Source organism: Pogona vitticeps, chromosome 3, assembly GCF_051106095.1.
Source record: "Pogona vitticeps strain Pit_001003342236 chromosome 3, PviZW2.1, whole genome shotgun sequence".
Classification (NCBI taxonomy): domain Eukaryota; kingdom Metazoa; phylum Chordata; class Lepidosauria; order Squamata; family Agamidae; genus Pogona; species Pogona vitticeps.
The window spans coordinates 64,692,236-64,705,847 of record NC_135785.1 but is presented as its reverse complement, the minus strand read 5'-3'; the positions used below and the strand labels follow the sequence as shown (position 1 = coordinate 64,705,847).

Genomic DNA, 13,612 nt, shown 5'->3' with positions numbered 1-13,612 from the left:
TGGTTTTGTTTTGTGGATTGTTTGCTAGTACGTGTGTGGGTTTTTTTGTTTTATGCACTGATATTTCAAGAGATCAATGGTCTCAGTTGGATCTCTCACTAGTTCAGAGACAAATCAGAAAACGAAAATCTTTCCAAGTATAAAGATTTCCAGGGTTTTTCTTGCATGTAGAGCCTATAGGGGAGCAGGACTTTGTGCCTTTCAGGCAAGTCACTCTCCAAGTGAAGAAGGCAACGACAAAGAGGGGAGGGACCAGTTGTTGCTCTTTGGTTGTGCTGCCGCGAATCAAGTGAGGAATGACTATACAGTAGTGTGATCATCCATGAGGCATAATGAATGCCAGCAAGTCAGGGAAACAGGGCTTGACTCTGTGATCCTCTTCCCTGACACCATGTATGTTCACCATTTGATGATTATATTGATCTCTTCCTAGTCCCAATTTGGATCTGAACAATGATTTGAAAACAACTTTATGATACTTGAAAAAGGAAAGCACACAATGCATGCAATGATCATTTAAAAGGTCAAGAGATATTGTTCAGCATCCAATGAGTTGCTTTCATTAGGGCTCAAGTGGCTTATCTGTTCCTTTTGGTGGACAGATAGTTATCAAATAATTTCCAGTGGAGTCTCATGCCATGCAATATGAGGGAAGGCTCTTAGAAAGAAAGCCACAAACAAAACCTTGCAAACACATAATATTGCTGGACATACAGATCAGTGAGGCAGCTGCTTGAGTCCAAGCACCTCCATGCATCCAACTTAAGCCTACTTAAACCTGAACATGGTTTTGACCTACATCTTGCTACTTCCTAATAAATATATGAGTTTTTCTAAAAGCCTAACTATAATATTCAACATCAAAGTCCACATTTATGCATATGAGAACTATAAACAAGAGAGTGTTCACTTCTAATACCACCACTTTAAAGCCTCTTTAATAAAAACAAGAAGCTGAACTTCAGGCTAATTATTTGCCTCAACTTTTGCAGCGGGTATATCAATGCCCAATTGCAGCAGATTGTAAAGTTGCCATTAATGAGGAGGGCCTTTACATTTCAAAGCTGTTCTGTTTCAAAACCTGATGAGGTAGATTAGTTATGCATAACTTAAATAAAAATAACTCATAAACTAGACTGTTCCCCTTTGAAGGTAGACAGAAAGTGGCATGACAGCTTGGGACGCTTACTTTGAATGGGGAACAGAATACCAGGGAAATTATTCCACAGATAGTGGACAAGTGTCTCTCATCCTCTCTCAGCGTCTTATTTATTTTTTTCCTTTATCACAAATCGAGAGCCTGCTTAATGTATTGCGCCTTTATTATTATTTTTTTAAAATTTTTAATTAAGGAAGTAATTGCTTAATTATGCAATTCTTTGGTTCTGGTTAGTAATTATTATTAAAATTTAATAGACGCCATGTCAATTGGGAAGCTCTCACTCAAGATAAAAATGTCTGCTAAAAGGCTGTTAAATAAGAGACATATAGGAAATTTGTATTTCAAAAGAAAGTGATTGTAGCGTTCACCCTTAGTCAGAGAGAGAGAGAGTCAGTCAGTGAGAGAAAGAGGAATGAGTCAGAGTGGAGAGATAGAGTGTGGTATTTGGGAGATCTGAGGTGTGACTAGAGTGAAGAGTGAATAAGAACTACTGTATGTAACAAATAGAAGGTTGAGATTGATGATAAATAAACCTGTAGAGGTTACATCTGTAATCAATAAACAAGTTTTATTTAAAAGACAGTGAAGTTTGGACCTGCATCTTCATCCTTCCATAAGTAATGTTGATTTAGTGATCAACTGGTGGCAGCAGGTAAAAAGGAGTATTGGTTTGCCTTTGTGTGCTCTGTGTTTTGAGGAGTCAGGCAGGGGCCACGAGGGGCGAACGTCACAGTGATCCAGATTATAAATGAGAGACTAAGTCTCAGGATGTAGAAAACAGAATCAAACTCTTTATTCTACATTTAATGAGTCGTTAAAAAGCTCTGGCTCAATGTGTTTTGGCGAAGCCTTCTTCAGGAGCGAGCTTCTTTATACTCTCTGCATCTTTCTTTGGTCTATATCAGCTCCAAAACTAAGTCAAAAGAAGGTGATGCAGGAGGGGGAAATGCAGAATATTGTTTTATATCAGTCTCCTATTGAATGACTTGAGAGAGAGAATCCAGCCAACAAGCTCCAGGGGTGGAATTTGAAATTTATATTCTTGACTCTTTTTTTGCACCCTACGTTTTGTAATTCATATTTAAGATACAGACATGTCACGGATATCTGCCATGACTTTGAGGATTTTCATATTTTTTCTGTACTATCCACAATATATTGGTGCACAACCTGCTGAAGACTAGCATAAGTCAAAAGCTAGTATGTTTTTAAATTTTAAAAACAATTGTGGTTTAAAAAGTGCTGGCTGGATAGCTCAATGAGTTAGGTCTATGGCTATACAGCCAGAAGTTAGGAGTTCAATTCCCCACTGTGCATCTCAGAATACTCAGCCTGTGTGGCCTTGGGCAAGCAGAACAGTCCCAAGATGCCCTGAGAAAAAGGGAATGGCAAACCCCTTGTGAGTATTCTCTGCTTTAAAAAAAACTGAAAAGGAGAATTGACTTGGCAGTGCACGTGTATTAATAAAGGTTTCACCTGCCCTTGGATTTTCTTCTCCCTATTTCAAACTCAGGCAAAGAGCCAATCTTCCCATTCACACTGCAGCTACAGCTCTGCCTCAGCTAAGGGTAGACTTCACACTTAGAAAGGGGGTCCTTTGTAAATGAGAATTAGAAGTCTTGCCTAGCAGTAGCAGTCCAAAAACAGTAATGTCCAAAAAGGTATATCAAAGAGGAAGAAATTTAGTTTGGATCCAGATTAAGCTAAGACATTTACTACAGAGCAGGTTCCTATGAACAAAAGATGGCTTACTTCCAAATACACATGCATGAAATGTTGGTGTTATTTCCTTGAATTTAGGTACCTTGAAATTTGTGGAACAATGGGATTTAATTTCAACTACAGCAGGAGCCATCCTTACAAGATTTCAAACTACTTGGACACAACAGTTAATTAAATCACTGGCACAGATTTTAGCAAAGGCAAATGACACAAAATGCTTAAAAGCATTTCTTTTTTTGTTAATATCATATATCTCTGGACAGATAAAACTGTCTAAAATAACTGAGGTTGTGGTCTAGTTGTTTGTCATATGGAATAGTCAGATAAATTCTAAGAGAAAGAATTGAAGCATGTTTCATACGTGATATGTATAGAAGCATGGGTAAAAATAATGGTCTGTTCAAATATTTACCATATTCCCTATGGCATTTTTTTGCTGATGCATCAGTGTCTTAAAAACAAGATTGCATTAATTTTAATTAGATTTTGCATTTCAAAGCATTCTGTTCACATACAGCATGATGTTATGTGACTTATGTCAATAGCAGTAGATGAAAGGAAGCCAAAGGTTATATGTAAATTATTAATTACCTGTTGAAAACAAACATAACAGGCTTTGTTTATGTTAGTTCACATTACCTGAGCTTGAATGTGCTAAACTATGCTCAACAGAGAACAAATAATGAAGCAAAGCTTCAGAAATTCTTCCTTAATTGAGGTATTACTCTCCTATAACAGATGTTGTCATAGGCGAGAACTTGCTAGCATGGAATTTTGCAGAGCTGTATTATAAAACACACACACACACACACACACACACACACACACACACACACACACACACACACACACACACACACACACACACACACACACACACACACACACACACACTGAATACAGGACTATAACATTAATGTCACTTGAAAAAAACTGGTTCAGTCCTGAATGATACAGAAGGTTTAGAATTATTTTTCCATACACTGTGCATGTGAAGGGCACTTTGGACAAGCCTGTAGCCCCAACACCATAGAGCTGGTTTCCACCTGAAATGTGGGAGAGCCTGTTTCTACTGCTATACAGTGAATATGACAGAACATGTAAGAAAACACTGTTTTTAAGCACATATTTAAACAGATTATTTAGGACTATTTTAATGGTTTCAATAGCACAGCACTATAATTAGTTTATTCTTAGTGTAATTCAATTATTTGGATTATATTTCATTATGGTAAACCTCTTATGAGTCAGATGAAAGACTGAGGATTTTTTTTTAAAAAAAGAAAGATTCAAACATAATAACCATTAAGCCAGTTACTTAGATATAATTCCATGGATTTAACATTTTACCAAAACCCTTATTGTCTTAAATGACATACTTAGATCAGTTTCAGCAGCAGCCGCAACAACAAACACCCTTATTTCCTTAGTATCCCATATCCTGAGTCAAGAAAGGGCACTACACCATCTTTGTGACAACCTGCCTCCTGGCAGGAGAATACTGTATAAGGAGAAGCTAGATGGAAAAAGTCTTCCCTGGATGAAGAGAAGTTCTCTTCCAAGTCTAAATTGCTGAAAACAGCATGGACATCTTTACATGCACAAAAATTAAGGACAATTTACTTATGCTAACTTCTTAGGCTGCAGACCTAAGAAGACAACACTGGGTCTCTCAAAGACTAGCAACAAGGTCACTTTCTGTTCTTATACAGTGGTGCCCCGATAGACGCTTACCCCGTATAATGTCGAAATTGCTTAACTATGAATTTTTTGCGATCGCTATTAGAATCGCAAAACGATGGTTCCAATGGGGGAAATCCGCATTACGTTGATTAGGAGCCTGCTTCACGAACCGTTTGTTCGCTATACGATTATTTTTCTGGTTCCGCAAAATGGCTTCCCTCTGCAAAATGGCTTCCCTCCCTTCGTAAAATGGCTGCTTTCCGGACCCCTGCTTTGGATGACAGCGATTTTTAACAGTGGGTCGGTGGTTCTCTATGGGCAATCTTCACTGGATGATGAGGTATTTCCCTATTGGAACACATTAACCAGTTTTCAATGCATTCCATTGTTGTTGTTTTATCGCTTGACAACGATTTTGCTTAACAGCGATTTTCCTGGAACGGATTATCATCGTCAAGCGGGGCACCACTGTATATTAAATGATATTATAAATGATGTGAAAGTGTCATGTGAATAACAGTGAAGGGGTTATCCATGACTAGACTCCAAGAACATAAGAGTTTGGGGATCAGATGTATCTTCCAAAAATTCCTGCTCAAATGTTCCAGAATATAATTGTATCAAGGACATTTCCAGGATTCTGGCCGAGTAGACTGGATATCATAGCATAGCACTCCATTGCTGCAGCAACAATAGAGGTAGATTCCACATTGTATTTTAATTCTATGCAGCTACAAAAGGATGAAATCAAACATTTTGCCCACATTAATGAACAAAAGACAAACATTATTTATCTAACTGTGCCTCATGCTATATTCATTTGACAATGAATGTGCAACGTTTTGTGCAAAGTTTAAGGAGCAACAGTATAGCAAAATTGAAATTTAGAATAAATACCCCACAGTTAAATAATGTCTGAAATCTTGTTCATCTAAGTACCACGGTGTAAGGCTGTTGCTGATATCCTGGTGATGGCTATTTTCAGTAATTAAAGACTTCCCCTTCCAGTCCTGTGGGCCCCACAAGTGATGAAAAGGATTGTTTGGGACCTGTGGAAACCTTGGGACAGGAGGAGAAAATGTTTAATTTCCAAAAGTTTGCTGTGGAACATACAGAAATAGGATTCCAATATTTTCTTGGAAGAAAAGGCTTTCCTCAGGACACTGGAATATGATTCCCCCCCCCCAATTTGGTATAGTTTTATAAAATGACATAATTAAAGCAATTAAGATAATGGAAAAATTACACTATTACTGTTCTGAAGTCAATACTAAATTACTGCAGAAATTACAGGAAGGTTATAAATTACAATGAATTAGAGATGTATAATTTAAGAAGAAGAAAATTAAAACATAGACTGAAGTGGTTATTTAGTTTCCTATAAATAAATATTTCTACATTTTTATCCTAGTTACATGGAATAAACTATATAGCCTTATATAGGTTGTATAACATTTAATTAGGCACCATCATGTTGTGCCAACTTATGTAAACCCTTCCAGGTTTTTTTAGGCATGACATGCACAGAAATGGTTTACCGGTCCCTCGCTCTAGTGGCACTCTAAAACTATAGAACTTGCACAAGACAACATAATTTGATGAGCATGTCAGACACACACATTCCAGGTTATCTTGGCTGGACCATCTCTCAGGAGGCACAATGAGGATTCAAACTCTCAGCCCTTGATTCCACACTCAGGTGTTCCAGTCCGATGAGCTATAGAAGTTCTAGAGGTCACATATGGACAGTACCAAAGTGTATCAAAGTTTTGTTTTCCCTTTTATCATCACCTCTCACATACTAGCAGCCATAAAGGAATACCGACATTCAAGCTATAAGGCACTACAAGTATCACTGGAGAGAAATTGCCACCTGCATATAGCAGCTTCCTACATAGTACAGTGGTGCCCCGCTTGATGACAATAATCCGTTCCAGGAAAATCGCTGTTAAGCGAAATCGTTGTCAAGCAAAAAAACAACAAACAACCCATTGGTATTCATTGAAAACCAGTCGATGCGTTCCAATGGGAAAATACCTCATCATCCAGCGAAGATTGCCCATAGAGAACCGCCAATCAGCTGTTAAAAATCGCTGTCTTCCGAAGCAGGGGTCCGGAAAGCAGTCATTTTGCGAAGGGAGGGAAGCCATTTTGCGGAACTGGAGAAATCATCGTATAGTGCAGTGGTTCTTAACCTTGGGTTAATCAGGTGTTTCTGAACTGCTACTCCCAGAAACCCCATCCAGCACAGCTGGTGGTGAAGGCTTCTGGGAGTTGCAGTCCAAAAACACTTGAGTAACCCAAGGTTAAGAACCACTGGTATGGCGAACAAATGGTTTGCGAAGCAGGCTCCTAATCAACGTAATGCAGATTTCCCCCATTGGAAGCATCATTTTGCGATTGCAATAGCAATCACAAAAAAGTCATCGTTAAGTGATTTCGACGTCATGCGGGGTAAGCGTCTAGTGGGGCAGCACTGTAATGGAAATAAAATGTACTGATCATCAATATTTCTAATTTTGCAAATCATCAAAGGCAAAGCAAAGCAAACCAAAACAGTACTGTAGGACCTCTAAGACTAACAGAATAAAGAATAAAATGCAGAAAGGGAAACATATAAAATAGCCATGTGCCTTACTGGCACATATATATAAAGAAATTGTTACTTTGCCACTTTTGTGTTAGTTGTCACGATCATCAATTTTTATTGATGGCTAAAATAAAGACCAAAAAAAGAAAAGAAAAGAAATTCCCTACGGGACCATGAGAATGCCAGAGGAAATGGGTGCAGTGCCATCTTATTTGCAGGAAGTTTGCAGGGACAAATAGGTCAATAACTATAATAATTATAGCAGCAAGCAGAAACTTCTAATAATATTACGCTCTTTGTCCCTCAATTCCTCCTGTCTTATTTAAGCCAACTGTTTTTTTTTTTCTCAGAGAAGAATCTAGCTAAGATCCCAGGCATTTCTGCTACTGCTCCTCGATAGTATAACACTAAATTAAACTCAAAGTAAGATTGTTTTCCAGGTGTATTTAATCTAGTTCAGATTCAGTTCTGGGACAGAAATTACCTTTGACTCTGAAAATGAAAGGGCAAGCGGAACTATTTTAAGTATCCTGCATTTTTATATGGATTTTAATATGAGCAACCATGGTATTGTTCTGGGTTGCATTTCTGAATTCAGGGCAACATGATTTTTTTCTGTTTCTATCCAGAGGGCAGGTGGCAAAAGATAGAGCTTGAAGACTATTGCTCCTCCCCTTGAAAATTATTCCTTGGGGTTCATCATTTTATTCCTAAATTTTTCAGCACTTTTTTTAAACTCCTGGAGATAGGAATCTGATGTAATTTTTCCTGCTCTAGTTTTCTTTTCTTTTTTTCATAAAATCCATGTATGGATATGATGTTATTCATAAATACATGTCTGTGATCAGAAATAAATTGGATTGTGATGCATAAACTGAAGCTCAGTCACACCTAAAATTATGCAGTGGATTAGTATCCAGAACAGTAGAAGAGGGTGGTTGAAGATGTCGGCTGGGCAGTATACAGAGCTGAAACTGATCTAATAGAACTGTCCAGTTTTACTGGATCAGTTTCAGCTTGTGCCGCCTGATGATGTGGACAAGGTACGTACATGCTCTAAGGCCACCACTTCCCAACTAGACCCATGCCACTTCTGGCTCTTAAAATCAGGCAGGGCAGTGATGGTTGAATGGACCATTCAGATTGTGAACTTCTCATTAAAGGTAAAGGTAAAGGTTCCCCTTGACAATTTTTGTCCAGTCGTGTCCGACTCTAGGGGGCGGCACTCATCCCGCTCTTCAAGCCATAGAGCAAGCGTTTGTCCGAAGACAATCTTTCCGTGGTCACATGGCCAGTGTGATTTAGACATGGAACGCTGTTTACCTTCCCACCGAGATGGTACCTATTTATCTACTCGTATTTGCATGCTTTCGAACCGCTAGGTTGGCGGGAGCTGGAACAAGCAACGGGCGCTCACTCCGTCGCGTGGATTCGATCTTACGACTGCTTGGTCTTCTGACCCTGCAGCACAGGCTTCTGCGGTTTAGTCCACAGCGCCACCACGCCGATATTTGCCACTGTCTTGAAGGAGACAATAATCCAACCCATTATTTAAAAAAATTAATTTGTCAACTGAGAATGGTTGCTTTAGGACAGGAGTCAGGGTACTTTTTAACCTTTTACCCCCCCCCCAAAAAAATTTATATACACCGACATTACCCCCTTGATTTGAAAGGAAGGAAATAATTTATTATTTGAAATCAAAATATTATTGAATCTACACAGCCTGTGTACTGAACTTGCAGGATATATCATCAGTATCAATGGCTGCCAGGCTATGTATTGAACTAGCAGGATGCACCAAATTCAATAAAGATGTGCACTATTTTTGCTGGAACACACTGCACTCCAGCCTTCGGGTGGTATAGGGAGTAGTAAGGGGGTCCAACGTGCCTAGCAAGTTGTGTTAAATTTTTGCTAGCTCGCAGAGGATTTAATCATCATCAATGGCTGCCACAATGGTGCTAGCAATGATGTGCTTGCTAGAGACAGCCAACACAGAGTTGGGGAGGAGGGCTTTTCCTACCACTTTAATCATTCTGTGTGTGATGTGCAAAAAGGAACAAACCAGGCTAAAGAGCATGTCACCCACCCTAGTGCCACAGCCCAATATCAAAGGACCACTGTGCTATTTTTTTAATCATCATCAATGGAAAACTCAGCAGTGGCCAGAGGATTGGAAAAGATTAGTTTACATCTCAATCCCAAAGAAGGACAGTGCCAAAGAATATTCCAACTATCGTACAATTGCACTCATTTCACATGCTAGCAAGGTTATGCTCAAAATCCTACAAGGTAGGCTTCAGCAGTATGTGGACCGAAAACTCCCAGAACTACAAGCTAGATTTCGAAGTGGCAGAGGAACTAGAGACCAAATTGCCAACATGCATTGGATTATAGAGAAAGCCAGAGAGTTCCAGAAAAAAATCTACTTCTGCTTCATTGACTATGCAAAAGCCTTTGACTGCGTCGACCACAACAAACTATGGCAAGTTCTTAAAGAAATGGGAATGCCTGACCACCTTATTTGTCTCCTGAGAAATCTACAGTATATGTAGGATAGGAAGCCACAGCTAGAACTGGATATGGAACAACTGATTGTTTCAAAATTGGGAAAGGAGTATGGCAAGGCTATATATTGTCCCCCTCCTTATTTAACTTATATGAAGAATACATCATGCGAAAGACAGGACTGGATGAATCCCAAACCAGAATTAAGATTGCTGAAACAAATATCAGCAACCTCAGATATGCAGATGATGGCCACTCTGATGGCAGAAAGTGAGGAGAAATTAAAGAACCTCTTAATGAGGGTGAAAGAGGAGAGCGGCAAAAATGATCTGAAGCTCAATATCAAAAAAATGAATATCATGGCCACTGGTCCCATCACCTCCTGGCAAATATATGGAGGCTGTGGCAGATGTTACTTTCTTGGGCTCCATGATCAGATGGTGATAGCAGCCATGAAATTAAAAGACCCCTGCTTCTTGGGAGGAAAGCGATGACAAACCTATTATGACTTGTCAGAAAGATAAGTAAAGCAAATTAAGTGTGAACATTCACTAGAAACTAAAATAACCAAACAAAAGGTACTGTACTACAGTGGCATCATAAGAAGTTCACTGGATAAGGCAGCAATTCAGGAAAAAATACAATGTAGTAGGAAAAGAGGAAGACTGCACATGAGATGGATTGACTCAATAAAGAAACCCACAGTCTTTTGTTTGGTGCTGCAGTCAAAGTAGGACCAGGAGCAGAAAGACTGGGATTCAGATTCTGGGAATAAACTATGGTACTCTTGTCTGCTTTGGGGATGAGAAACAGAGAAATGTGATTGCTACACACTTCAGGCGTCTGCTGTTCTCAACAGAAACTGCAGAGCTAAATGCAGTGAAGATTAAATTTCAGAAGGCTCCTTTTTTCATGGTTTTATGAAATAGTCTCTCTCTCTCATACACACACAAAAACCCTTCTTCCTTCAATTTTCAACAATTAGTTGCTTCAGTTCAGTATGTCCATTTCCTCTCATTACATTTAAACTTGATGAAGCCACCCTTTCCCCCCTTAATTCAAGCCTTCTGTCCTTCTTGCCTGTTCCTTTTTTCAGTTTTGAGCCAGTCTCCGTCTCTCTCATACACACACACATCCACCCACCCTCTCTCCATTTTCTACATACATTTAAACAAACTGATGAAGCCACCTGTCACTCTCTCGCACCTTTCTCCCTGCCTCAATTGGAGCTTTCCCTCCTAATTGGAGCTTTCCCTCCTCCTGCTTGCAGTCACCTCCAGCGGAAGCAGACATTCACAAGCTGGATTGACTGCCGTGGCTGTTCCACAGCTGTAACCAATCAAGTAGCCTTATCACCAATCTCTAAAAGAACGGAGGATTTACAAGTGTTGCAACCAAGGAAGGAGGGAGAGGTGGCTTCCATTTTGAGGTTCAGCTGTGGGGGGGGAGGGGGGTAGCACTCTGCTCATAACCCCCAGGATTTTCATTTTTACTCCATCACTGCTCTCCGATCACTGCTTTGGGAGATACACATGATCCCTTCCATTTATTCTTTCCTGGGTTAGGTGATACACATGTGAGGAAGACCAAATCAATGCACTCTATTGTGTATGCAAATACTATAGCAATATTACAATTATTCTTTCTTTATTCATGTTGTAAGTACCATAAGAGAATTAACAGAATACAATAAGAAATTAGCCAATAGTCTGCTTGTAAAAACGTAAAGAGAAGTATATGACATGATTTTCACTCAGCTATTACACTCAAGTATTCTAGATAACATGAAACAACTTTAAAGTGGTAAGTCTTTGTAGAATTAGTTGTTTTAAACTATGCAGTGCATCAATTGTTTGCAGCAATTAAACTAGGGATGTTAGGATATTCGAAATATTTCTCATCCCTTTATGATTTTCCAAGCAAAGACTTCTTGCTGAGACATTTCCTCTGCCTCAGAGACATCTTTCAGTAGAACATGAAAACAAAATCTTGATTCTTTTTTCCCCAGTTTTGTTTTTGTTTTTTCTCTCTTTTGCATAAGAAAAGTGCCAAATTCTCCACAATTCAATGCCTCTTCATGGTAATCTTGTACAGGAAATGTGCTATTTTGCACAGGAATTGTAATAACTGCAGACAGACTGGCCTTTTGTACTCAGAGAACAAAAAGGCCACCAAATAAACCCTGTAAGGTTTGGAGGCATACAGAGAAAAGAAACATTTTCTTCAGGTTTTCACCAAAAACAAGAAGAGGCTTTGATTTATACCTGTAATTAAAATTCACTCCAATTTATTGCCATGGCCTGGGCACTACAAAGGAATAGGTACAGGAGAAAGCATTTTATTTAATGTGTATTTCTCTCTGTGTGTGCGTCTCTTTTGTGCTTCCACCACAACAAACAAACATGTCCATGGAAGTTCAGGAAGGCAAAGCTGGTATGGAACACACATTTATAGCTGAGTTCCCAAGCAACTCTAACTAGAAACCAGTCTTTCCATTGTCAGAAACCTAGTTCTTTCTCGCTTTTTCCACCATGATCACTTAGCTTTTAAAGACTACCACCAGAGGTTGTGGGCAAATCTGTGATGAAACAGCATTGGGGACAATTTAGAAAGCTTGGAAAATTCCCTTCTTCCTTCTGGCTACCTAGAACTAACACTGCTGGCAACTCTATTTCCAAAGTATTCATGGAAATTACTCCCCACCCCACCCCAGATTAAAGCCTGCTCCTCTCCCCAAGCTTCAAAAACATCCTAAACCAATTAGTGATATCTGTGGAATCTGAAAGGAGAGAGAACAGTTAGGGTAGAGCAGGGCAGAGCACAAACATGGGAAAAGATTAAGAGAAATACATTATTGGATATTTTCTAGCTTATTTGGCATGCATACATTTTAAAAATTGCCACCTAACACCCATATTTTTAAAAGGTTTGTGTTTAATTTATAATTCTAAAGGAGGGAATATTCGGGAGAAAACAGGAGCAACACAATTTTCCACAGGTCTAATTTATAGCAAACTGACAATCTTTCCCCAAGCAAAGAAATGGGAACAACCTGGTCTGCCATAACATAAAGGAAAGAGATGTATGTGAAAAGAATTTGCCTAATTTCCCAGGTGTGACAAGCAAGTTGCATTTCACCTGCAGTGCTGAATTCTCTCAGAGACAGAAAGCAGAACAAAAGCTATCATAGGAATCCCCAGTGTTACAGATACCTCTCTCCGTCGAGAAGCCCAGCAGGTTTGTTTGATTTTCCACACCACGGCAGCCACCAACAGCAATGACAAGAAACAACTGCAATCACAAAACATGAAAAATGGATTAGACATCATGGTGTTTTACACAACTCTTTCTGAAAACCACTGATATTTTGATGGCATGAAAGCAATAAGGCTGAAAGAAGTAGTCTAACATAGAGAGGCTAATATTCCCACAAAAACAAACAGTACCAACTCTTATCTCTCTGGTATCTGGTAACAGAGCTGGGTTACCTAGGATGTTTCAGTCTAGAAGATACCAGTTGTCCAGAATGTGCATATCCAGAAGGTATAATTTTCTCAAATATAGTGGTCAACAACAAAATAAAATGTGTATTTATTTATTTTGAGATTTTCTGCACTGCTTTTCCATCCCTACAAACTGCCAAAAACAGTTTGCAACAGTAATAAATCAGACATTTCACAGTGAAGTCAAAGGTGAAGAAGTGTCTTCAAGAATGAATCCCTGATAAAAGCCAAACCACTGCACTGAATACACATTGACATTTCATGGCAATATTCAAGGAGACAGACAGACGGATGGACGAACGGATGGACATCGATAGATTGATACATCGATAGATAACAGCACATCCCATCTCCAGGAACTGGAATAGTAATTTCATGTGTAGAATTTTAAAAAATTACTCTCTAGTATGGTATAGTACAGTGGTCCCCAACCTTGGGCCT

General features: G+C 39.1%; 1 protein-coding gene across 2 annotated transcripts in view; it reads right to left on the bottom strand.

Moving 5' to 3' along the window:
• Positions 1–13,612, bottom strand: part of ATRNL1 (attractin like 1) — a 695,100-nt gene that overhangs the window by 317,995 nt on the left and 363,493 nt on the right. For both annotated transcript variants that reach the window (XM_020779948.3, XM_078389598.1), the window contains exon 26: positions 12,881–12,959. In XM_020779948.3, coding sequence (XP_020635607.2) covers positions 12,881–12,959 — 79 coding nt within the window. The remainder of the gene's footprint in view (positions 1–12,880; positions 12,960–13,612) is intronic.